The 27870-nt window shown below is 40.1% G+C and overlaps 1 protein-coding gene across 7 annotated transcripts in view; it reads left to right on the top strand.

The window, feature by feature from the left end:
* Positions 1–27870, top strand: part of TSPAN4 (tetraspanin 4) — a 412521-nt gene that overhangs the window by 344127 nt on the left and 40524 nt on the right. For all 7 annotated transcript variants that reach the window (XM_056493428.1, XM_056493429.1, XM_056493430.1 and 4 more), the window contains one exon: positions 17261–17335. In XM_056493428.1, the coding sequence (XP_056349403.1) occupies positions 17261–17335 (75 nt within the window). The remainder of the gene's footprint in view (positions 1–17260; positions 17336–27870) is intronic.

The following is a 27870-nucleotide window of genomic DNA, read 5'->3' as shown; positions in this document are numbered from 1 at the left end:
TTAGTGTTAGTGTGTATTTTGCATCCTGTTCAGCTGAGGACCAGGAAGTGAGATGATCTTGCTGCTCAAGTCTAGGACTTCACCATGGGGTTTGACAAACCTCAGAGTGAAGAGGAGCTGTGGTTTAGCTGATCATCCAGTGATGCCTCTATAAAATGCTGTTCCTTACTATACTTCACATATTAATTTTTCCCCCAGGCCCTACAGAATGAGTTAATGCACAGAAGCCCACAGATCTCTAAAGTGGCTGAGATTCCAAGCCTCAATAGACAACTCTTTCCAGGCCCTTGCCTTAATCAGTTGTTTCTGCTGATTTTTAGGCAGTCACAACTAGTCAGTCTAGGCTAGTAAAGACTATGTATGTGGCTTAAAACTAAAATGAACAATATAAATGGAAATTAAAGCAGTTATGTGAGTGAAAATCTAAGCTGGGAAGCCAGAAGTCAGAATCTGAAGCTGAAAGTCCTTGACATTTTTAACAATCCTATAAATGCACACTTTGTGGAGGAAGTGTGTGCCCAGACAGATGTAATGGATTGCAGCTTCAATGCCAATACAGCAGGAGCCCACAGGGTGCAAAGTCTAATGGTATAGCTTATTGTGTGCAAAATTAATCACCTACTTTGTGCTTTCCTGAAGGCCTGGCCCAGGTGTGACAGCAGTGAGCAATGCCTGCTTGTGTGTCAGGATCAGGTCAGGGTCTAGCAGTCAGTGCTCAGTACTGGAAGACTTTATATCTATTGTGGTTCTTTGTCCCTCGTCTGTCCTTTTGGCAAGGGCAGAAACTCCCTTGATCAGCCATCATTGTCCAGGGAGGGTGAATGCACTCAGCCACCCCCAGCTTGGCGTCTATGGGAGATGGAAATGCTTGCAGGTACTGCTCCTGCTGACATAGTGCACAGCACTCAGAATCCAGTGTCCCTCAGTGCATGACACAGGGATTGTACTTGATGGATCAAGTTAAGTAATGCAGAGTAATCCAAATTCATTTAGGAACTCTCTGCACAGGAGAATGGGGAAGCTTGATCTGATTTGGTACTCACATTTTACCCTGTCTGCCTGTCCTTACCTTTCTGTAGTGCAGCTATTCAGTGTGGTCTCTATTTTACTCAATTTTCTTCAAAATTGAGTTATGTTAGAGCTGATTATAGCTACTTTAATTCTGAATAAGCCCAGCTGTAGAGGGTTGAAATACAGTTTCATTAGTCCACATTGAATTCAGTTTTTATTTGGTCTAGAGTAACTTTCCACATTGCATTGCATTGGTACTTTCTCACTGTCAGTAAGTTCGTGAGATTTTTGAGCTCTTCTGAGTTGTTTATGTTGTGCCTATGTCTTTGGAAGAGAAATGGATGGTGGTAGCAGCTCCTGTTTCTGGGAGCAAAGCCTTACCATGCAGGTTTGTCCTTAGTCTTCCTTTCCCCAGATTGCTGGATCTGTTTGACCTGTGTTTGAAATAGTGTTTTCAAGTTTAGGGCGGGGGCATTTGGTTTTGGCCAGCTCCCATTTTTCTAGGTAACACAGATAGCAAAACAAATGCTTGAATGAAAAAATGGCTGATCAAGCCAGGACTGCTCTTAGAGTGTGTGGTTGCTACATTCCTTCATCCTTTTCTTATTGCACAGGTGTTCCCAACTGTGTTCTGCCACAATGAAAATTACCTCTTCCCAGAATATCTCTGGGTTTTTAAACATCCCTGAAAATGCCATGTCTGCTTTTTTAAGAGGATTGTTTCATTGCAGCTGGCTTGCAATAGGATTTACCATCGAAACTGTAAAGGGGAAAGCTCCTAAGTGTTCCCAGCCTTTTGTGTCCATGACACACGTGGTGTTTAACAATTGCTCCTGGATCAAGTCCTTACACTCCTTTCAACATCTCCCTAGCTGCCACTTAACTCCTGGCCTTCGTCCTGGTGGTAGCTAAGGTTGCTTTTGGGGCTGAATTTATGTCTCCAGAAGGCATTGCCACAAATGTGACAGCCACTCTTGGAGTAAGTTGTCTAGCTCGTGTGTGATGCAGCTGCCATATCTTCCTGTGAAGCATTTGCTTTAGCCAACTTTTTGTAATGTTTTTATTCTATTTGGAAATAGGAACTTTGAAAGTAGAAATGAAGCAACTGAAGTCTGTTTGCACAGGTGTTCAAGAGGGAAAGATGGAGGCTGTTTGGTTGTGTTGCACTAGTCCCTGGATAATGCATTTGGGTAATTAATCCTCACCTCCTGATATTTGTCGAGCCCCAGCACTAGAATCCCAGAATGATTTGAGTTGAAAGGACCTTAAATATCATCTAATTCCAACTCCCCTGACATAAGCAGGGACACCTTTCTTTAGACCAGGTTTATTCAGAGCACTAAACAAACTTAAGAAACTGGGATAGACAAGGTCTGCAGGCAGTTGTAACAGATTTGTGGTGGGCTTAAAAGCGTGGAAAAGTTATTAATGGAAATGTAAAGAAAAGGAAAGCAAGAAGTAGAAGCTAGAATTGCAAAGGTTACATGTTTCGGCAGACTGTGTACAATAGTGGACAAAAAAAAGAAAAGGTGGAATAAACCAAGCTAGGGGAATACCTAGGGATGTTATTGTAGTGGGTTGGCAGATACTTACGTTATATATTACATACGTGAGATCAGACATCACTCCATTGAGTAGCAGTTTTCACTGACCTCCCCTTTTCCTTGGCTCCACACAGCAGGACAGAAAGCCTGGGATGTTAAGTATGACCATAGATAGTACTAAAGATGATGTGAATGCTCTATCTGCACTGTATTCCTGTTGCAGACCACTCTGAAATCACATGCTTAAGATCTCCTTGAAGACACTTGTGGCATTTTAAGCCCACAAACTACATGGACATGCCTGGTTTAACCAAGAGCAATTTAGACCTCAGCTTGCCCATATCTTCCATAGTGCACCTCATGTGGGGTTGTTGGGAGTCTGATCTGCAAGGACTGGAAAGACAAATTTCCCATACAGCACTTCTTGCTCTGCTTCCTAGAAGCAGAAGAAAGAGGAAAGCCTGTGGCAGTTACCAGCTAAGGGGATGTGCTGCTGGTTTTGGGGTGGGCAGTTTGGAAGAAGACATTGGAGATACTGCAGGAGGTATGGAGCACTGTGGGATCCTAAAATAAACTGGGGGGAAGCAGGACTAGCTCAGCCCACCTACATTGGAGGAGCAGAAGTTTATGTGATGGTAGACACAGGATATTTGTGGAAAGTCTTGCCTTAGGAATAGTGCTACTCTTTGATGATGTGACAAGAGATGAGATTTCCCAGAGAGTTTGCTTGAGTGAATGAGAAGTGAGCAGTATCAGAGAGACATTTCAGCCTATTTACATTTCATACACTAAGATGCAGAGCAGATGAGACTCTGATCATGTATCTTTGTGTTCTGCACATATGACATTTATATTGGGTTGTCAGAGCACATCTGTAAGCTCTTTGGTATTAGGCTGCTGTGGTGTTAAGTGTGAATATTAGTAATTACTTACCTCTGGCATTTGCCAATGACTTTTGAAAGAAGGGAGAACAGACCAAGTGTTTTGAGAAGTAGAGGACAGATGGGGAAAGGAGATTGAAAGCAGAAGTTCAGTTTGTAAATGAGATTTGAGGACAGCTGTGTGCAGTAGTGAGGAGGATCCACATTAAGTCTCTGAATTGAGAGTTTAGATAGTCTAAAGCTTCACAGATTTGCTGACTTGAAAGGAATTACCTGGTGTCCACTGCAGATATTCCTTAGTAGCAATGTATAGTCAGGAAAATGTAAAGCCAGTGCTTCCTTAATCTCTTAAGGAACAAGCCCATTCCTATTTCTCTGCATTCAGAGGAATAGAATAATATGAAAATCTAAGAGTGTAAAGAAAAAATAAAAGGAAACTTCAACCATTCTATGCATTCTGCAAGAATACATAGATGGGGAGAATTTTACAGCTGTCCTTCTAAGATGTCAGTGAACAAAGAATTGGTATTTGCACTGATTCTTATTTGCTCCAGCTACAATGTGAAAGAAGATAAAATCTTCCATTATTAGATTTCCCTAGGGAAATCAAAGCAACAGGCATTCTTGAGATAAGTATGCAACCTGGTATATATAATCTTGCATCTGAATATAGATGCAAATTGTTGAATGAAGTAGGCAAACAGTGCTTTCCTGCTTCAGTAAGACTTGTTTAACATTTCTGCAGGTATTGTTGCTCAAGACTGTATGACTGAAGTCCCTTTGCTACAAGCTCAGCTGTAGTTAGAAAATGGCAGCTTTGTTCTGATGGGTTGGGTCAGTGTCCTGAACCCGTGACAGAGATAATAAGCCAGGAGTTTGACTTGAGAAGGTTAATTTATCGACTTCCATTGATGTTCTTTTGTAGATATTTGGTCATGCATTGCTGGATCATGTAGCTGTACTGCAAATCTCTATGGGTTATCTTGATACAAAATTAGGAATACATCTTTGTTGGTTTTCCCTTTGGAGTTTCAATACAGTTCTCATGTGCATCAGAGCTGTTAGCCATATCCATCATCTCTGTGAATTTTAACAAAATGTTTGGCTTGTGTGCTCTTAACCCCACTGCCCTGCGTGTGCTGTCCCACTGAGGGCAGGTCCTGCAGGAGCTGAGGCACCAGTTTGCTCTGCCACTCAACCATGATCAGCTGTGGTGGCTTGATCACGGTGCTGACTTCAGGCAGGTGCTGTATGTACACCTGAACAGACCATTTCCCTGTGATAAAGAGATTTATGCCTGATTAAGTACTTCAGTGCTCAAATGTTGACCCAGCTGATCCTTATGGGTCTGTGTAAACATTATCTTTTAGGTTAATTGCTTTAGGAGCTAAATTGCCCGAATTCTCTGCCTTTTGTACGAGTTCAGCAGATATCTATATTTGTATGCTTGCTCTGAAAAAGGTCATTCATTATTCCATGGACAGTCCAGGTTAAAAGTCTCAGCTCCAGATGTTAAATCATGATGGGTTATGTAATTTATTACCTGTTTTGCAGTATCCCCTGCAGGCAGCCCATGAGGATGCTCATTCTGTATAAAACTCCTGGGTAGCAGAGGTACCTGACCAGTAGAGCTTACCATCTAATTAGATAAGACAAATGGAAAATATTATTATCCTCGTTAGACAGGGAGCTGCAGCAAAATGAAACTAAGTGCCTGGCGTAGGTTGCACTGGGAGATTGTGAGGGAGCCATGAAGCAAACCCAAATAGTATAAATCTCAGCTCAGTGCCTTCATCATCTTTCTGTGATTACATCAGAACATATCTAGCCATCCTGTGTGCTTCAGTGACCTTTAAAAAGCATTTAGTCCTTGTTTACATAATAGCAATGACAATTTTGATTTCTTTTATCATACGTGTTGTGTCCAAATAAAAAATAAATACCCCAAAGCAAAATTATTTCTCAGTTTTTTGTTTTGCTGAAAGTAAAATTGGCAAACTTAGCTGTTTTCCATGGATAACACTGTAGGCTCTCCCAGCTGAGCTGATCAGCCTAATTGCAACACTGCCTTCAGTTAAATGTGAAACAGAACATTTAGAGAAGTGCTGGAAAGGATCTGTGAACATGGTCTAGTGTGTATGGTTTTGCAAAGAGGGACTTACTTTTGGTCCAGGAGATCATATGAATACTGATAAAAACCAGTATGGGGTCCTATGTGAAGGAAAGATTTTAATCTCTATTTGGTTGTTACAGCCCACATGTATAGATACCATGTTTCCAGACACTTGAAATTTAAATAATAGCCTGTGTCCTAAAAGGAAATAAGATTCATAGGCAGTTCTTTGTTTCACCCTCAGGTTTTGTGGCACTTTTTTTCCCCTCCAATGATTTGGTACCAAGACTACAATTCGTCTGCTCTGGTTGGGATGCAGCATAGCAAATAATCCAGTCAAAAGAGGCAGAGGATTGAGGGGATCCTTCTCCACACATTACCTACACAAGAATAAATTAGAAAGGGCTTGAAACAGACAAAATGCTGATTCCTCTCTGATTATCTGAAGCCAGCTGCCTTCTTATAAAGTACCAAGTTTGGGTATGTTCCATCACATCAAGGATTAACAAAATTTTGTTACTTAATAAAATGGCTTAGATGCACCCACTTCCCCTTATTCTGATTTATCCTGATTTGTGCATAACCCTGATTTTTATTGTAGAAAAGCTGAAACAATGGTTAATGAGAAGGGGAAGGAAAGTAATCATTAACAGGCAGATCTGTGTGTTCAATTTAATTTAAATTATAACTTTGTGTTAATAAGCAAGTAGTTCATCACAGTTGCTGGAATGAACAAAATCAGAATTAAAACTTGATATTAGGTCAGGATCAGCTGTGGAATGCACTGATGCTATATACATATCTGTGTGACTATCCAGACATCAAAAGATTCTCATTTATGAAATAGTCCAAGGGGAAAATGAGTGTCCATGGTGTTTTGTACTGTGCTGTTGAGAGTTTTCTGAACTCCAGCCAGCTCATCTGTAAGTGAAACAGCCATAAGGAAAATAAGGAAAATGTTAATGAGTAGGAAGAAAGGGAAACTAAAAAACTCTACTGTTTTCAATAGTATCACTGGATCCAGAGAGCTGACAGTTGAAACTTCATTGGTGACAGGGAATTTATTTCAAAGGAACTAAATGAGAAAGAAACAGCCTGTAAATTACTTCATCTCAGTAATTTAATGCTACAGATTAAGCAGTAGATTCTCATTCCAGTTTAGCACATGAACTAGTGTTTTAGCAATCAAACTAGCAAAATCAGGGAAGTGCTGGCTGCAGCCAGAGCAGCAAGCAAGTAATGCAGATGCCCTACATACAGCCTGAGAGCATTATATGTGATGTACATCACTTCTCTGTGTGCTGCTGTGTTGCATGTGAAATTCCAACTTGCTGCCTGCTTGGACTGTAAGTACTGAGCACCAATCTCCCCTAGTTTGGTTGTCTCTATTATGAAGAATCTGCTCCTCCTTGCTTTTCAGTTTTCAGCTTCTCCTGCTTGGCTGGTACTGAAACTCATGAGGGGATGGAACCTGTCTGAGTCCTTCCCTTCCTCCCTTCTTTTCTTCAGCTCTGGGAGCACTCAATCAAAGGATCTGGGAACTGAGGAGAGAAAGAATAAAGTTTCCTTCCCTCCTGGATTTAGACTTGACCCCTAGGGTCAATGTGTAGGAAGGGCTTACCTCATAGGGTATATTTAATTTTCTTATGTAGGCTGATGCAATACCACTAATGCCTGATGAGATTTGAGTTACAGAATCACACAATATTGAGTTGGAAGGGACCCATAAAAGTCATGGGTCTACTATCTGCTCCTTGCAGGACTACCTCACTAAACTAAACCACACAATTAGCAGTGTCATCCAGAAACTCCTTGAACTCTGACCAGCTTCCCTGGGGAACCCCACTTCCCTGGGGAGCCTGTTAGGTCAGGGAAGAACATTTTCCTGATGTCCCCCATTTTTTTTTTGTAGTGCCAAGACACTGCTTTATGGCCATCATACAGTGTGGCAGCACCATGTGCAGGAGTCACGGGAGCTGTACTAATTTAGATCAGCTGAAGGTTTAATCTGTTTTTCTAAATGGCTATCACGGTTTGAGTTCCTAACTCCTTGTTGGTTAAAGTCTATTAGCAATATCAGCTTCACTGACAGTCTGTGCAGGCTCAAGTTCTCCTGTCAACTACAAAGTGTCCATTTTCCCATCTTTTGTCTCAGCATTCAGCCAATTTCTCACATGCCAGGTTCTTCAAAAGCAGCCTGCCTCTGAGCCGTTTCCAAATCCAGACCTAGGATCACCTGCAAGAGCTGAAAGACAACAGAAGTACTCCCATTTTGAAAGTAAATTACAGATAACCTGTGTGTGCCTTGCCAGCCCAGACATTCATGTCACTTTTGAGCATAACATTTGATGGTTTTTCCCCCAATAATATTATCTTCTTTGATAGAAAGCAATAGGCTTAGTAAAGCAGCATGTGTGCTTTTATTCCCAGTCATTCTTTTGTTATTTTTAACCACTTTAGTAAAGCAAACTAAATTGAAGAGCAAGATTGACTTCTTTCTCTATAAGGGGCAGAATTACCTGAACCTCAGAAAAATGTAACTCTGGAGTTAAAGAAATGGAGGCTAGTTTGTGTAAATCACTTATACTACACAAGGTTCAGCCAGAGTTGATTTGATTGTTATAGATATTTCAGACCCTCAGTATTACCAGCTAAAAGACAAAATTAGGTAGGCCACACTGCCTGCTTCTTTGTTTTTTAAGCTACTACAAGACTGACATATGTGCATCTCATGCAGCTGCTTCTGTGTAGCACATTTGAGAGCCCCAAACTGGAGGTAAAACCAGCATTAGAATTAGCTAGTCCTTTATTTTCTCCTTGCCCATCTTCTTCTCACCATCTCACTCATACATACATCACAGTTTCTAGGCACTGTTTTGACACTCCTAGATATAAGAACATTGCATGGCATTACCACAGATGGAGTAGGTTGGATTAAACCCAAGGCAGAGCCTTTTAGTTGTATTGACTCTATCCCTTACCTGCATTAGATGGATTCGAGCAGTTGCTTTGTCATGGGTGGAGTGACAAAGGGACTTGAATGAGCTACTCTGGTGTTTTTATTTTCTTCTTCAGCCACTCATACTTCACAAGTAAGATGACTTTTTCTCCTGACTGGTATAAAATCACACAAGATCGTGCCACACCTTTGCATTATGTTTGCAGAAGAATGAAGAAGCCCTTATAAAAGTCAAAGGCCAGCAAGACTTATTAGTGCTAAGGAACCTGTGATCTGCCAAAGGGCCTACACCCACCCTCTGTTGTGATAGGAGAATGATACCTGACCAACGTTTGATGACACTTCATTGATTTTGAGTCAGTTTTTGTAGAATATTAAAAAATACTAGAGATGCCATAAAATAACTCTTAAAATCCTCTGATGCATAGTACAGGAATATCAGGTCTCTCGACTTTCACTCACTAATGCAGTAAGACTGAATGATTCCCACTGAAAGCAGTAATGAGACTAAAATGAAACACTGTTAATGTGTTAAGGCTGCATATGTTGTATATTTTCCCAGAAATAATTACTGCAGATTTCTTTGAGCTTTATTGATCAGCAGGAGTTTTTGCACATTCATAAAATATATGGTTCAAACATAAACAGAGCTGTACTATATATCCAGCAGGCATAAGGCATGAAAGGCTTTGTCACAATCAAAATGAATTAGCCATTAAGGCTTTCAGAGAATAATAGCTGATGAACCAAATTTAGATACATGACGTTTTCATAATGGAGTTTCTGTTCATAAGTTTGCTCATGTACATTACTGCCTTTTTACAGTTTATGAGCAAACTTATCATTTTTATGCTGAAAAAAAATGATTGTAAGACTAAAGAGATTTACTTCCAAGGAAGTACTTAAAGAGCTAAATATGCACAACATGGGAGAGAGAGGGCTCAGATGGGACATAAATCTACAAATATTCAAGGAGTCTAAATGCTGTGGACAGCAAGGAAGCATTTGTGGTGCTGTAAAGGGTGGTAAGTAGGAGCAAATGCATGGAAATAATCAAAGGAGCATTCAGACCCAGTGTCAGCAAAACTTGTGGTGCTGGGATGTGTAATCAGAGCGCACTGTGATGGAAATTGGTAGAAACAAACTGCCCTTTCCCTTTTGCTCTGAAGTTCATGTAGTAGATTAGTACTGGGATTTTGTTGACTGTTATTCCAGTTACTGTTGCAGTCTGGGCACTGTCCTGTCATTTTTTGTTCGCTGCTCTGTCTTTTTCTGTACAAGTCTTCCAGGCTGCAGAGAAAGTCACTTATAATTCCCACTGCACTTTTTCTTCTTTTCTCCTCTCCTTGCTCAGTACCTCAGAAAAGAAAATCAAAGGAAATTTAAAAAAAGAAGAGAGAATCTTTCATAATGTTCCTACTCCCTATTAATATATCAGATCAAGATGCCTTCAGGGAATTATGTTACATCAAACTTCTTGTTAGAACTAATGATACATTGGACACTTTTGCTTTCAGAATTGGAAGAGAATTTGGTTGTTTTTTTTTTTTTTTAGTGCTGACAAAATCTGTACCATATGAGTTTATATTCTGTAAAAGTCAATTACCAATATGTTATTAAAAAGCTATTCTAGGAGGCCTGAAAATGCTTGAGGGTGAACTTCACATTGCTCTCTTTACAAAGCCAGATCCAACAGTGGCAAAAATACAGGATCTTTATAAAGAGTGGATGGTTCTCCAGTACCTGGAGTTCATTTTTCAGTATCTCAGTGGTAATGCTGGCATTGATTCAGACTTTTTTTAGATGCCTTGAATTTTTCCAAAGTGTAGGATATGCAGTAAATTTGGCAATAGTTTACAGCATTCAGAACGTCTGACAGTGTTACCTCTTTTGGTGCTCAACTAATGCATCAAAGTTTGTTGATGCATCTGTCATCATAATTAGGTTGGGCATGGAGATGCTTCTCTTCTGCAGGAAGAAAAAAGATTTTAACAATGCCAGCCATAGTAAAGAGACATCATCACTCAATCTATTAAATAATATTTAAATATAAATAATATAATCCATTATAAAATAATAGAAAAATTACAAAGCATATTAAATTTGAGGAAAACTTCAAATTTTCAGGCAGCTTGGTAAAGTGTGGCTCCTTTAAAATTCATTAAGTTCTTCTGACTTTAGAATGGAGCTCTGTGAATTTCTAGGTGTCCTGGTTTCAGAAGGGATAGAGCTCATTTTCTTTCCATGACAGTGGGTGAAGCTTTGACATAATTTATTCAAAAAGGACAGATACTATTTACACCTTCAGTATTAAATATAGGATGAGAAAAGAAGGGAGAGATGAGTGCAGGATGTGAGGTTACCTTTGATAGCATTTCTGTTCATATCGAATTATGATCTAAAAATCAAGCAGAGATCTTTTGAATGTACCTTTGTCTCAAATCAGAATATAATGATAAATGTAGTAATTGGATCTTTGTGGACCATACCAAGCCCCACATTCCTTTATCATTCTTGACATGGGGAAGAATGAAACCTTCTTCCAGAATAAAAAAAGACTACATCTAAAGTACTTAACCCAATTTAAAGCTCCCCAGTAGAAGAGGCACATGAATGCCAGAAGGGAAGGGATCCAGTGGAGAGCCACTGTGATGATTGTGGGGCACATGATGTACAAGGACAGACTGAGAGAGCTGGGTTTGTTCTGTCATAAGAAATTACAGTAGGGAGGATATTTTATTGATGTCTTCAACCACCTTCTAGTACAATGTAAGGAAAATACATCCTTATATTTTGGAATATATCCTATCCTTTTGGAAGGATTCACAGGGATGGTACAAGAGATCACAGGTCAAAACCAAAGGAAATTCCAATTAGAGATGTGGAATATTTTTTGTTATTTTTGTTATCATGAATATAGCCAAGTATTGGAAAAAGGTATCCAGGGAGGCTGTGGGTGACTGTCCATCTTCATCCTTGGAGATGCTCCTAAGGTGACTGGGCACAGCTCTGTACAACTTCATGTAGCTGACTGTGCTTTTAGGAAGGAGTTGAACCAGGTGGTCCCCAGAGATCACTGACAATCTGTGTGTTTCTGTGATTCTGGGAGATTCTGCCTTCTAGCAGCCAGGTTCATTCTTGAGCACCAAAGTTATATATGTACACATTAGGACCAGGCAAACAAATTAATAACCCTTCCAGGCTGTGAAGACCAACTATCTTACCCCAAAGAATTGTCTGTAGTTTCTTCTACTGGGGTGTGGATTTGTTAGGAAGTGAAATGAAATACTAAAATTAAAGATGATCAGTGAGGATTTGGGAATCCAGCCTCACTAAAAGGCAAAATTCTTGTATCATTTGTATCATCACTGTACCAAACTTGCAGTTGATGTTACAGAGGAAGGACTGGCTGTAAATTTTCCATTTTTTTTCCTCTTCATCCTGGGAGCTAGTGCAGGTGGAGGGCAGTTATCTTGCTGGAGCATTTTCCAGGAGCAACCTCCCTGCTCATGTGTTGTACTTCATAGTGTCTGTCAGAAAAGAAGCCAACTGTCCACCTTGCAGGTTGTTTAAATGTGATGGAAAACAGCACAGGCTGTCTGTTGAAGTTATTTGTTCAGTTTCTTATGAGGGTTATGCTAATTTGTATGCAGTCTGGTGTAAGTAATATATTTGCTAGGCTATGAACTTTAAAATTGTTTTGGAATGTATCCCTGTTTGAAAGAAACAGCTGGCTCGCAGGTCTTCCTACTACTTTCATGTTTGTTGAAGAGGATTTGAATAATTCTTTGCAAGAAGCTTCTGTCTCCTGCCATGAGCTAAGTTGAAAGGCAGGTCTGGCACACTGAGATCCTACTGTCCCCTTCTGAGACAACCCCCCATCAAACTAGAAGCATACTTCAGCAAGCAGTGAAAACACAGCAGTCTGAAGTTTGCCATCAGTTATATCACATTTAGTCTCACAGCAAAATGTTAGGAGGCTGACAAGACATTTCCACCTTGGTTTTCATTGGATTGGGTCATTTTTGTCTTCGAGAGACTCAGAGAAAATTAGCTACTCTTGACATGGAGAGATGGGCAATTTGAGCAACATGATCCCACTACTGAGAAGATTTGGGAGGGGGAGGCAGTGGGGAAGAAGATGACCCAGTCCTGTGTATTAATGTGTGATGTCAGTCATCATGCAGAGAGGTGAGTGTCTGTAGAAACATCTGAGAAACCAGGGAATCCTGTTTGTTTGGGAGGGAAATACAATTAATTTGTTCTCTGCCTGTGTGAGCAGCAATGGAAACATGCTTGGAGTGATGTACACAGGGTACAGTTCTTGAGTCTCCAACTGGTACCAACAGCCTGAATCAACAAAACTAGAAGTAGTGAGTCAAAAGCCTGGTACAGATCCAATGGGGATGGAGTTGAAAGTTGGGACCTCCTCTCCCAAAAAATGCAGACTTTTTTCTCTGACAGCAGGAGGGTGGTACATGTCCATGAAATTAGTTTGGTAGCAGTGGCATACTTCCTTATCCATGCACCTTTAATGAGAATCTGGGAAGGTCAAAGGCTTTGTAGAATATAAAGGTAGCTGCTGAGAAACCAGCCTTAGTTTTCTTAGGGGTTGGAAATTAGCAGTGGTAGACAGAAGGGTGTTACCTCCCTCCTCATCAAAGCTTCTGTGGGGTTATTTCAGGTGTAATTTATGAAAAGCTAAGCAGTAGGGACCTCTCCACTGAACCTCTGCTGGGTTGCGTCCCACTGTTTGACAAGTAGTATGGTAAAGCATTTCTGTGTACAAGGTCAGATTAATCTTTTTTTATGGAGTTTCACATGAATGCTTTGCTTTGGGATTGTTGTTTCTCCATGCATAAATCTTTATTATACCAATAGCCTACAGCCCCAGTGAAGCAAACAAAACTCAATTTTATTCTTCTCAGTATTTATCACCACAGTGAGAGAACTCAATTGAAAAGCAGCTGTGAGGGTCTCCAGCAGGTGTGGTGGGGGTTTAGGTACTGTGTGCCTTCAGTGAGTTTGTGTTTCTTCCTTCTAAATTTGAATGGTATATGCCAAGCTGGGTGTGGCCCTAGATTGGGCATCATTCCCTTTGGGATGATACTGAGGATGAAACTGAAAATGGCCTGTTGTTGGACGGTGTTGTGGACTAGAGGAGCAGGTTGTGCCTGTGTCCATGCATGCTCTTTAGTCTGGTGAATCACAGGACCAGTCAGCCCAGGCTGAAACCTTGATTGCTGCTTTCCAAGGTGTTGGTTTGGGTTCAGCTACAGCTCTGCTTAGAAGGGGCATGGCAGATGAGCTGACATGCAAGTGCTTGTAGCTTTTACCAGGTGATGAGTGTGAAGCCTCCACACTGAGGTTGATCCCACTTAATTAACATTTGTAATAAAAGATACAGCACAGGTCTCTACTGTATGCACACTGTGGGAATTCATAATACTTGTTAGTTATCTGTGAAATAGCTATGTGGGCTCTGTCAATGTTTCCAAATGTAAAACAAAAAGATAGATACTTCATATAAAACTGAAATATTTTTCTATGGAGATAAAGGATAATCCTTATCTAGGTTTTGACTTTCTGAGCAATGTGTATTAGTTTTGGTTCACTGTATGGCTTCCAAGATTTACAGTACATGAAACCAAATTCTCAGCTTGGAGGGCCCTCTCAATCTATGTAGGGAAAAACTTAGACATGATACATAACCATCACTGAGAGGATTTTTATTCTGGTGTTTCCTAAATTTTGAGTGCTTGACTCCATAATTTTAGCATCTTTTCTGATGTCAGTGTCATTCCTGTTTCTCTAGTATGACCTGAGGAAGGCAGGAGCACCATCAGGATCTTGGCAGAAGATCCAGCCTTTTTCTGCTCGTGGACACAATGGCACAGCTGGCAAGAGCAGCTCCCTGATCCAGTCTGAAGCTGGCAGCTTTTAGCAGAGTTGGTGTTGTAGGGGAGAATTCTCTAGAGACATGAAATTTCACTTCATTTGTTGCCAATTAAGATGAAATTTTAATTACTGATCCTAGTATTAAGAAATAATGACATACTTGAGAAAACACTACAACTTCCCTCCAGACACCTTTCCTTCCCTCTTGCTAGTCCATTCCCTGCACATTATACTCAGTCATGGGGATCAGTGCAGGATGTTTTTCTTTTATGGCCACTCTTTTTTTCTTGCTCTTTTCTTCCCCATGGCTCCAGCATCCTCCTCCTCCCCAGCCACTATCCTCTCAAAAGCTTTGTTCCTTCTGGGAATCCATGTGGACAGGTGTCCTCTGTCTCCTGCCTGGATTGTCTGCTGCTTGAAGGACCACTTTTTCTAAAACTTGTAGCCAGATCTATCCTAAGCCAAACCATTCCCATCTGCTGTTAAAAATGTTCTTACTTGGGGTAGCATTTCTCCTGCAGTCTCTAGTGGCTTCATCTGTACTCTCTCCATGCTTCTGTGTTCAGAGAAGGCAGGAAAAGCTTTCTTGAGAGGACAGGTTTTATTCCAGTTCCTGGACATACCCCACCCTGTTCCAGGTCATGTCCTGTGAAATGGGGTTGGAGGTTATTGGCTTTGGGGAGATGGCAGAAAGGTACCACAGGAGCAGAAAAAAATTGTGGGATGGTTTGTGGATTATCTGGTTGTGTGTGAGCCATGTGGGTGTAGGATTTGCAGGTTTTAACTGCTGAGCCCTCTTATCTCTATGATGTGTGAAATGCAGTCTCTTGAAAGCTAATAATTTTCCCAAAAACATCCACTCATAGCTGGGTAAGACAAAGGGCTGAAATTTTTGTGCCTGAAATGGAGCTGCACTGTGTCAGGTCCCTGCTCTAAGCACTGCAGTATGAGAGGATTTCAAATTAAAGCACCAGAAATTTAACCTGGGAAAAATAGCATACTTTTCCCTGCTTCATTCTTAGAAGTAATTGGAGTGCTATTTTTGATTTTCTTCCAAAAGCTTTTATCCTTTCAGCAGAAACAAGCACAGAATATATCAGCACAGACAATTAAGGTTTGGCAAAATGATAAGCTGATGAAACTAAGGTCCTGTTGTAGGAAATGCTAATCACTGTATTTAATGGATAACAGTGTTTTTCCTTTGTTCTAGAAATTGTCTCATGCAATCCAGTCCATGCCAGGGAATTTCACAGGGAGAAAATGGTGTTCACACGCTCATTTTGGAAAAGTGATACTTTTATGGATGAGCAGAAAAGTACTCCACAGCCAAATAGATAGAGCAAAGTGTGTGCATCTTTGCAAAGAGGGATATGTTTTGTCCTGTTTCAGTTAATGCTATGCAGCAGGCTAAAATTGTAAAAAATAAGCAAGCTGCACCACGACAGGTTTGGAAAGCCATACAAAAGGTCAGTGTTGGATGGTAATGATATGGAAATCAGCTCAGATCACAGGCATAAATGAGGTCTGTGATTCAAAACTGGGCAGTAATAGGATCCAGTATTAGGGTCAGGCAGGTGTAAAAATACTAGTGATGAAAATTTGAAAATAAATAATTTAAGATTCATGGGGCAAAATGCAATGAGTTCTGTAGACACAGTAATTGTACCAGGGAAGAAAAGTATTTTCCCCTTTGTGACTTTTTGCCCTCCATGCAGTCACATAAATCCATGGGTTCAAAGGTTTGGTTTTGACTTACCAGGCAGTGCAGAAATTCTGATAAAGGCTTAGTAGCTATTAAACTTTTATAGGTTTGCAGCCTTGTGGTTGAAGAGACAGTAATTGCATTTTTCTCTTGGGGATGGGACTCCAATTAAGTTGGTGTTGCTCAGTATTAGAATTCCAGCCTTACAGGTTGCTAAATGTGTGAATTTTGTGTTTTGGGGAGCTGGACCTTTGCCTCAGCCTAAAAAGTTTCCAAAATTACTCTCTCCTTTGCCTATGTAGGCAAAACTCCATTTTATTTAATGCTCTGATAGTGCTCTCTCTAAAGTCTGCAAGTGCTGTGTTGATGCTGCTGCAACCTATCCAGTGTGGTAACAAAATGCAGATGTGGTTTCCCAGAAGTGTTTGGCATTGCCAGCAGTTCCTCTCACTGAAGTCAGAGTTTTAGAGAATCTACCTGAAATCCATGTGTTAAAAGTTTTTTATCCAGTCCTTTGAGCTTTTGACTCCTGGGTTTTAGGCAGTTTCGTGGCTTATGAGAAGAAAGAGAGGTGGCCCAACTTTGCTTTGACGTCTTCAGTACAAATCAGCCCCTTTCAACTCAAACTCATGGGTGATTTGTGTAGCTCCCTGAAAACTGCTCATAAAGCTAACTTGGTACACGTTTCACTCCGCCCTTGATCCCACAATTACCCTTGAAAGGAGCTATGACTTCATGATTTATGGCCCAGGCTACCTTCTTTTGCCATGGGAAGTTAAGCTGTGGATTTCATGGGTATCTTTGGATATTATCACTAAAATCTAGTGGGGGGAAAAAAAAAGAAAACCTAGCATGGGAAGTTTTGTCAAGTTTCGCTGTCAGAGAACACTGGCTTGCTCTTGGTGGGGTTTTAGGGTGTTCTACTGAAACCAGTGCTATAAATGAGCTATGCCTATGTCCAGACACTGTGGTTTCCTGACTAGTCCTTTACATGCTTTTTCAGTTGCGGCAGCTTTGTATCCTGCTGCCTGACTCCCACTCCCCATTCTGCATGATCTGCTGAATGTTCTTGCTGTGCATCCAGAAAAAGCTGAAAGAGATGTTGATGGCTTTTGCTTTTGTTTTATCCCCTGTCCTTTCTTCTCTTGACAGTTTTTTATCATGCTGTTAATTATATTTCTGTTGGAGCTCACTGTTGTGATTCTCTTCTTCGTCTACACCGACAAGGTAAGTCAAATTCTTCATTTTTCTTTCCCCTTCAGCAAATTTATATGCCCCTTTTCCCTATAAATAAATCATGAAGCACTTGGCTTGGTATGCACATCATGCTTCTGTCTTCATTGAGACACTCCTCTCTGAAGGAGCTCTCACAGAATGCATAAGCAGCCTGGCAGGACTGGGCTGTCTTGCTTGCTCAAGTGTACAACTCAAGGTCACAGCTACTGCCAAGTGTATCTGCCATTAACAAAAAAAAAAAAGAAAAAAAAAAGGAAACAAAAATAACTCCCCAAAAAAGCCCACAAACAAACACCAAAACACCGCACAAAAAAAAGCAAAGAAGCCAACAAACCTTACTAGAAGAATGTAGGAAGAGATACCCATCAAAGTGAATAGGATATAAAAAAAAAAAACATGGTTATGGTTTAAGAGCCGCATTGATACTGTTAAAAAGGAAGTGTCCTCAGAACAGGCGAAGGCATAAAATTAATTATCTATCCATATTGCTCCTTGCAGCACATGTGTACCCAGAGCCTAGTGGAAAGCCAAGGTAAATGCATAAAAGTTCAATAAACACAGCTTTTGTTTGTGCTTTCACATTTTAATTATGTTTGACCATTGTTCCTTCAGTTGTGAGGGCAATATTGCCTATCTGAATTATCTTTATCCTTTTCTTTTGAAAAATCTTACATGAATAAATCCAAAACAAGGGCATAATTGTGTGCCACCTGCATATTCAATAAATGTCCCTTACAACTGAAGGCTGAGGGAACTCAATAATTACAGAAAAGGTGGCAAAATTTTACCATGAACTAACATTCATCAGGTACATGAGCATACACACTTTCTTTAAGGATGGAATGGCAATAGCAAAAAAAACCAACAAAACAACAACACTGTGTTCGTTGATAAATAAATTATTAATATAATTAGTAGTATATTAGTGATACAAGTTATTATATATTAGTCATATAAGTGAGTGATTGGCAGGTGCACTTCTGAAGGACTTCAAAGATCTTGGTTGCCAGACAGTATTCTGTAGCTGGAACATGGAATTAACTTGCCAGGTAATTGCAGTGGAAGGGACAATTTAAAATTGCTGGTATACATTATTGGATTCTGAATTACTGTCAGATCTTGGCAGAAAGATCTACACATCATACAGGAGTAAAGGCATCTACCTAATATGCAATGGATCTCTAAAACCCAAACACAACACTTGGTTATATTTAGAAAGAAAATCAGTTAGAAAATATTATCATGTCATTGTGTAACAGACTTGTCTGACTGTGAATATAATGTTGAATTTTGGTTACAGAAGTGATTAAAAGTGCAAGAAAGATGGAAGAGAGCTGTCATGAAAAGGGATTATGGAGATAACCTAGATTCAGTTTGGGAAAGAGATCCTCTGCTTAGGACATCTTACAAAGAGTAATTACAGTAGTTTGTGAAGTAATGGCAGACCTAAAATAAAGACCTGTCCTTAACACAGAGGAAATACATAAAAGTGTTTCAGATTAGGTTGATAAAATAAATGTTTCTTTCATTCCAAGTCATCATCTGGTAGAACTCCTGTTGTTGGCTGGTGTTGAGGCTGATAGATCAGTAAATGTGTTGGTATGGAGGAAAGAAAATAAATCAGTGAACTGTTTTTATTCCTAAAGCAGTCAGTGCTGTTAGGTTGGCAGGTGTGTCACAGAGAATGTTTGTCCTCATTCTTCAGAAATAAAAAGTGAAAAAGTATCGGAAAGGATTCCCTCCCTCCTCCAGCCTGTTGGTTTGCAGTGTTTTTTATTGATTCTTAATAAAGAGATCAGGAAATTAACTTTCCTCTGACTCACATACTGCAGGAGGTAGTACCCTGCAGTTGTCTGTAAGATCAAAACAGAGTCTAAAATATGGGCTCCAGTTCAAGTGCAGTTTTACTGAGTTAACAAATTGCTGTAGTCTCGGTATTGTGGATGATCAAATTTGAGGCTCTTAATGTTCCTGTATGACTTTAAATCTTATACTGAGGAAATCAATAGTTTGTGTTACACTTGCAGTCCTGCCTACTGCAGAATAAATAAACCAGCAGCAGAATAAAACTAATATTTTCATATGGCATGTTTAGAGTTTGTGTGCTGGCTTTCCTGATGTGAAAAACAATATTGCCATGTGTATGGGGAAGTAGTATGCCCAAGCAAGTCTCCCACAGTAATTCAGTTAATGTAGATCCTTGAAAAATCAGTGAAGGAACATTCTACACTGACACTTGTCCATTAGGAGAAAGTAAGGTTAGTTTTGTGTGCAGGAGAAAAGGACTCTGCAGATTATCACTTTAAGCAATACCAGCCACAGGGTGGGTGTGCATCCATGTGTTTGTGAGCACAGGGTGCGGGCTCATGGGCAGTGAAGCAGTCTCTCTGTATCTATTGCTGGGACTGTTGCTTTAGTGCTGTGTTAGTTGCTAAAAAGCATCATGGCAAAAGTTCTTTACAGCCATTCACAGATAGTTTTTTGGCACAGGGCTTTTATTTGCTTACTGTAGAGGGGTGTGCAGCTGTGGAGGTGAACTGGGCTCACAACTGACCTGTTCTCATTCGTCAGCTTGGGAGAAGCCCAGAAATTGTCTCTGCCTCTCAGTCTAGTGACTTGATCTTCTCTGAGCTTTTAAGCAGCCCACTTGATCTTATGCCTTAGGATGTCATCTTTTCTTTTCTTGATAGATAAAGGTTCATTTTGATGTCATGAGATAAATGCTGCCCTGAAGTTCACAACTCTTTCTTTGAGCTGGCTATGCAGTGTGATATTGTGAAGAAAAGGGGATTTGGAGAAAGCTCAGGAATCCACAGTGTAGGAAGGAAAAGGGATAGTGCCTTGTCTTTTGGAACTGCACTGTAGATCTCCTTGGCAGGGCCTGAGCTCACACCATGTTCACTGTTCCTCCAAGTGTCTTGACTAGTTATCTTGCAAAATATTAATCTTGTGACTTCTGCAGAAGGGAATATGGGCTGTGGTGGAATGCGTTCCTATAGGATGGTTGTCAGGAAAAACCTATAGCCCTTTTATTTTGTCCTGGCTGTTCCCAAAGCAGAGGGACTGGCTTATAGGCTGTCTTCAGCTCAATGTGAGCAACTGAGGGACCTGGAAACTCCTGCTGGCATTTGCACACATTCATATAAAAGTTCCCTACATGTGGCTTTTAATTTTTTGAGGTCAGAAATACCAGCTCATGAGATTGGGTATTCAATGGAGTTGGTGTGATCATGAGAGCTAAGATAGGTTGTTATCACTCTGGGTGCAGTATTTTTTCAGGCTACATTTGTGCCCCCATTGGAAGCAATCCAAACTCCAGTGACATTTCTGGAGTCATGTGGATAGTTATGTGCATAGCTGCCTATCTATAGGCAGAATATTCTCTTTAGTATATTTTATTTTGATTCCATTAATACAGAGCAGCATTTGACATTTTTATAGTTTGACATTTCTATATGAGGCTCTCTGTGTATTTATAACAGATCCTCGAAGTACTGAGAGGGTTAACCTTAATTTTATTGTGATAAGGAGAAAGCTGCAGAGTCCTATCCTGTCAGAGGTTGGATACTTGTATTTTTCAACACCAGATTGGATCCTGCTAGAATGTAAATTATGCTAATAAAATGCACAGTCTTGTACCAGTTCTAACTTGTATAATCCTCCTGGTTTAGCATCTGTATTTATTTTTACTGTGATGATTCTCTTGGAAAAAGAAAAGTCCATATTTACTTTTTTTTGCAGCTATAATAGGTGATCTTTTCAGTAGATGTCTGCATTTTATATGATATACAGGCAGAGCCATGTAATGCCCAAAAATGAAAGAACATAACTAAACCACCATAATGTGGGGTTGTGTTTTGGTTTGTGGGGAGTGTGTGTGTTGTTTTTGGTGGGGGAGGGGAGGAGGCTTAAGTTGTTCGATTTTTGTTTTTCTTATTTTTAAATGTCATACATAACATAACATGCAATATAAGTAACATAAGCCAGGAAAGAACAAAAGCAAAGAAGAATCACTGACTATGATATTTGATTATGGGAGCAGTTACTGCTATCGGCAACTTGAAGTTAAGATGAGAATTTTCAATAAGGCTTAGGCCATTAACTCGCTTGGGTCCCTGTGAAAATTACAGCCTAAATTCCATGCCTGCTTAGCTGTGTTGAAAATGGCCCACAGAGTAGCCCACAGAGGATTGAAAAATAATGGCTACTTCTGTTTCTCATGAAATGTGTGAAAATGTTCTTATTTTCCATGCTGCTCCAATATAGCTTCTGCTACTATCTTATAAAAAAATATATTCTGTAGATTGATGCATTTCTTCCTCTGTTTCTGAAAAGAAATTGAAAATTGTTTTAATTTCTAATTGATATTTTGCCTTGTATCATACAAAGACAGCAGGTTGGAATTTAGTGGATATGATTTCAAATATAGCTCAGTCCTCACAGCCTTTTACACGTTTGGCTTTAGAAAATGGAAAAACAGAATTTCTTCCACCTGCTGCACTCATGTGCAGTTGCTCACAGAAATGATCTGATCCTGCTGAGCTGCTCACTGATGTGAGGGAGGGGTTCACAAAAAAAACTGATAGAATTATTCATATAGAAAGTTTAGTTCGAGTCTACTGCAGAAACTTGTTCTTGTTGAGCTTCTGTCAAGAGAACTTAAAAGTTTTCCATGTTTGCCTTTGACAGTGCAGCGGAACTGTCTCCTCAGGTAATGAAGTACCTCATGTTCCCCGTCAGCACAGCCCACAGGGCTGTCCAAAATGCACACTCAGGGCATGTTAACACTGCTGAAAGTGGAGAAACGGAGCCTAAAGTGATGAGACAAGATCACCCAAACTGTGCGCAGTTTAGAGATGGTCTTAAGTTACTGGAAAACAACAGGATGTGGAAAATCCTGCAAAACTGGCAGAGTGGTCAGTGCACCATTATTTAGTCAGATGGCCTTTTTCTAGCAATGTATCTCCATTAGCATCTGACTTTGCCTACACCATCCCCTTCTTACTGATGGAACTCTTGAGTGGTGATAGAATCATTGGGTGCCTTTATCTTCTTTTACCACAGTGAACAGGGCTGTTCCTGCTGCTGTGCAGGGCTGGGACAATTTCAGAACAGAATCTGTGTGGATAATGTGTGCACTTGTCAGCATGCAGAGAAGGCTCTCTAGAGGACAAGGGCAATTTGAGCTCTTTCTGGTATTTCTGTGAGGGTGTGCAAGTCCTGGCATATGTATGCAATGGTTTCTGACTGCCTCATGTGTTAATGCTTCATTTTCCTGTTAAAGTTTAATTTGGTTTGTTTGCATAAGACCTTTAAAATTATCCAGTCCACCAGTCTGGCATATACCTGCTCTCTGGCAGTGTTCTGGAATTTGGGTTTTGCAGTGAGTGCTGACATATCTAAAAGCTGTTTCTCAGGATCAACAGGAGTAGCAGTGCAGGCAGATGTGGAGGAATCTGTAGATTGCCTCCTGGGTGGTGATGCACCACAATTACTGCTCTGTGAGTTGGATGTTCTAGCTCTGGTCAAGTATTTTATTTCTCTAAAGCAAAATAATGTTATATAAATAGTGGTATAAAATAAGAAAAGACAGAAATGTCTCTGTGGTTTATTTTACTTGGTAATAAGCTTAATTTTAACTAGTTTATTAGCATTTCAGTACTGGTGTCCCACAATAGGGAGTTGCAGAAATTTCATCAAAAGAATTTAATTATAGCAAATTTACTTTGGCTTCTTTTCAGCAAAGCAGTCAGGCATAGGTTTAAATCTCTCCCTGTTCAGCACATAACCTAAGTGCATGCTTGAACCCATGTGACTGATTTAATCGTATGCTCTTGTTAAAGTTGATCTGCACCTTATGGGTCTTTAAAAGAAATATTACTAGAAAAATGCTAATGACAGTGAAGAATTCTGGAGTGTGTAAAGAGGCATCACATCTTTAATTCCATAAGGCATTTAGTGAAATATAATGAATGTTTGCTTTAAAGCATTATTGGATAGTTTTTTTCCGTTTGCTCTGAACAGCTTTTTATTTAGTATCTTGAACTCCAACACATCACTTTAACCTTTTTGGGCAGGAGGAGATGAGGGACATGGAATCTATTTGCCTCTGCAACTGAAAAAAAACAAACACACCAAAGGAAATCCCAATAGTTTCACTAATTCATTTGTCTAAGTAGGATTTCACTGAAAGTGCACTTCCAAAATGTTATTAACAGGCTTGTTGAAGGATAGCACAGTATTGATGAAAAGAATTAAGTGCATGCTCAGAAATAGGTGTATTTAGGAACAATAGCTGCAGATAAAATGCATTAGGGCTTCCCACTGGGACCTCTCGATCAATGGTTGATCAAGGCCTAATTGATTCCTTGAATAAAATGTTAGCAGGGGAATGGGTGCAGGGAAAGGAAAATCAAACTCTCCTAAATTAAGCTCCATGCCTAACACAAATACCCTTTTTAAAGATCAGATAATGCAGCAGTCTGCCAGCTCTTTATGCCTCTTTTCCTACTTTGGCTGAGCTCAGAATTGGAGATGTAGGTGGGTGTCTCATCCTCAGCAGTATGGATTTTTGCTCATATTGCAGTAACTTCAGTATTCTCCATAGTGTCCCACTGCACAAGAACAGTGCTTTTTCTCTCAGGACAAATCCAGTTCTAACCTCCACCCTGGCTAACTGGGATATAATTCACATATCTGTATGGATGAATTGGACACAGTTGCTGCTGCCATTGTGCCTGGTTTAAAGCCAGACAGATCTTTTATTTCCTGACATCACTAAATCCATCTGAGGGTTTCCTGATAAATATTTGGTAATGGATCAGTCTATAGCAGGAAGAGATGTAATTGGGCCTCCTCCTTGCTAGTTTGCAATCTCCAATTACAGGTTAACTCATGATCCCAGGAGCATGTCAGATTATGTCTTTGCTGAGGAGCACTTTTACAATGATCTGTTTCCCACACCTCAAGTTTCAGGTTTCATAGTAGACAAAATATAAGTGGTTCAGGTCTTCAACCAGCCTCTCCCAAGGAAGACTGGCATACAGTAGTGGTGGTTTTCAAATACTTTGCACATATGTGAGTTTCATCCATCCCTTAAAGAGGTGAATTATTCAGCTCTGCTTTTGCTGACTAGGAGAAGTGATATTAAAGGCCACATCCTGGGGAATGTGTAGTGCTCTCACATCTGAATGAATGCAATGGGACCTTACTGTTCACAAGACAGGTTTTTACTCAGTTTTGACTCAGATGTGGCCACATAAGAAGCCATTTCAGCATCTGGGTGGATCTGGAACTGAGTGCACGCTAGTGTTGAGTACTGACAGATGAAGTGAGCAGACTGGGTTACACACACCTCATCAACATCAGCTTTAGCTGGTGACTGACCCCAGCTTGCAGCTCCTCTAACTGCTGGCACTGTTTTTTTACAATTGTATTTGACAAAGGGAAGAAAGAATAGCAAAAGGAGAAAAGAATGGTTTAGAAAGGCAATAAAATAAATAATTAAGGCAGCTTTAGGCATTTAAATACAGGCAACATCAAATGCTGAGGCATGACTGAGGTAGTATATTGAAACAGACAGCACAGTTTTTATTCATTCTATGAACATTTTTGATGTGTCACAATGTATATCAGGCAACATTAGAAAATGACAGTAAACTAAATGCTTAACACTTTTTACATATTGGAAAAAGAGAGGGGAAGATGACTTTTTGTGTTATCAGACTGTAAGCAGGCCAATAGCATACAGTCATTGTCTTGGATTTGTCTGCTGCAGTTCAAGAGTGATGAGCTAGGCTGACCACTTTATTAGGCATAATTTGCAGCTGAGGTTTCTTCAGCTCCCTCCTTTGGTTTAACTCAGCTGTGGTAGGCAGTGAACTAGTTGAGACAGGGATCTGTTGATCAGCAGCTCCAAACAATTGCCAATTTTGGGTTCACTTAAGGCTGGAGCATATTGCCTTCAAGGCCACAAATCATGCTCAGAGACTTTGTGTTACCCAAACTCTCTGATATGTCCAAGGCTTCTCATTGGAAATATTGCTGCACTGCAAGGTGATGTAGTCTTTTCCACTGATAATTTTGTGGGTTGAATTCTTGCTGTGAAGTTTAGGCATAAGGAAGGAGGTTTAGCAACTTTCTAGATACCAGCCATTGTACCTTTTGAAATATATTCCCCGGACTTACAAAACCAGCATAATCAGCAGTGATTAATCTGTGGTCATTGATGCCTGCTTGCTGAAATCATGTTCAATATGAACTAATAGTCTTTAATCATTTGGGATCTTGGATTCCCTGAATCTATGTGCAACAAAATCCCTGATTGACTTGACAGTAGGAAGTGACTGAGCTGGAAGATAGAGTAGATTTTGTGCAAAGGGATATGTCTTGAGAGAGAGCAGAGTAAGAGCTTTATTTTACATTTTCTGAGTGCACACATTTCTTATTTGACATGTACAATGCCTCTAATAATTTGGATGATGGTAATATAAAACAATTCTGCTGCAGTGTCCTGGAATTAGCGATGAGTGAGGCTTGTGCAAAAAATTGTTTTAACTATGTCACCATCTTAATTCACTTTATTGTACTGCAGTCATTTTGTGTACCCTCTTCTATGCCTTTGAATTGCAGTGAAGACATCCCTGAGAAAGGAGAATTTTCAGAGATGCTGTTCTTGTTGAAAACCAATTACTCCCCTGCTCCTGCTACTAATTGTCTTCAATACAATTTCTTAATGAGTTGATTTCTGTGATAGCTTATGGTAGAACAATATATGTTTTTATTTTCCTCCTTTCTCCATTTTGTGCTTTACTGCCATAATCCAAGGGTGATGTTGCTCTCCCAGACGTTTTTGCCATCTGCACCTTGCCTCTGAACCACAGGAAAGCAGAACAATACATGTCATCTCCTCTAGCAGTGCTGTTGACAAAGTCCTAACCTCAGCATTTAGGAAACCTTTTCAGAGGTCACCTTGAAGGGCATATTGAAGTGCAAACTGAATTGCATGTTAAATTGGTAAATTATGTAAATTAAGCAAAATGGAAAGATACAAAAGATCATTGAAGATATTTGAGAAACTACTAAAAGTCTTTATCCAGAGATATAATGAAAGCAGAAAGTCACAAAGCATGTAAGATTTTGATTAAGAACCAGATGTTTGTCAGATTTATCACACAAGGCATCTAGTTTTTCTTTTAAAAATTCAAGACCAAAGGAGTTGCAACAAGATTTGAATTAATCAAAATGGTTGAAGGGATATTTGAGAGCTACGAAGAGAATCAACATTAATGTCTGTGTAAGAAGAACACCCAAGGAAATATCCTGTAGATTTCTTTCAGGTCCACCTTTTTCTGTATGAATAGGAAATGCATTGTAGTTGGCACAAAAGCAGCTGGATCTGTGCAAACAAAGAGAAGAAATTATTTTTTCAAGGTCAGTCAGCTTGGGAGGGAAAAAAAAGAAAAATTCTTTTGAGGACTGTGAAGAAAATGGGGAGAACTGGATACCTTGAAGTGGAACTGATATTTAAGTAAATGTCAGCAGAGTGCCCTTGCTGCTGCCACCACTGCAAGTGACTATTCAGCAGCCAGGTGTGGCTTCCAAGGGCTGGGTGTTCTGCTGGAAGCCTGGTTGGTGCTGGCTTTGACACTGATTTATGTGCAGATGGCAGGGGCAGCACTTTCCTAATGCCTGTTATCACTGAGAGCAGTGAGGATTGCTTCTCCCACTGCCTGCCCTAAGTGTTCTCTCTTTCAGCTCTATTCGTGGAGGTGTCAGTTTGCATGTGAGAGGTGATGAGATGAGAGAGACTAGGACACTGGAACTGCTGCTGGATATCACAGTTTTGCCATATCCTTTTAAAGCCTTTTTGGAGTTTATCTGCATGGTGCAGTATCACATGTCAGATCAAAATGAATGCACAAGTCACCACTTTGTGTATGGTAAAATCCTGCCCTAAGTGAAGTCAGTGGGAGCTGCCTGTTGTCTTTCATGAAGCTATTATCCTTAATTTTAGTATTTTTAAATTTCTTTCCCGCTTCCCAACTTAGTGATAGAAATAATGCCCACTTGAGTGTGGGGAATTATGTATTCCAGTGCTGTAGGAGATCCACTGCCTGGAAGCTGCAATGATCAAGGAGTTTTGTTCTCAAGCATAATGTCATAATCTTGTGATGCAGAATGTGTGGGATGCTAAGAAATTGGTTGAATTTTGGCTGCAGAAAGATCACACATTTCCAAAAGAAATGTAATTAATAAAACATAGATTCCTCTGGGTGTTAATTTCCTAATCTCTGCTATGGCAACTTGGCTTTTCCATCCCTGTTCTCAGTGACTGTGCAGCATCCATGCTAGGGCATGGAATTACAGAATTGTTTAGTTTAAGAGGGACTTCTTGAGATGTGGTAATCCAAGCTCTTCAGGCAGGAGCAGTGAGAGCGGGCTGCCCAGGGCTGTGTCCAGCTGGGTTTTGACTATCTCAGCAGATGGAGGCTCTCTGGACAACCTGTTGCAGTGTTGAACCACTC

This window comes from Oenanthe melanoleuca, chromosome 5 (assembly GCF_029582105.1).
Source record: "Oenanthe melanoleuca isolate GR-GAL-2019-014 chromosome 5, OMel1.0, whole genome shotgun sequence".
NCBI lineage: Eukaryota > Metazoa > Chordata > Aves > Passeriformes > Muscicapidae > Oenanthe > Oenanthe melanoleuca.
Note: the sequence above shows the minus strand (reverse complement) of the source record. Positions and strands in the feature narration are given on the sequence as shown.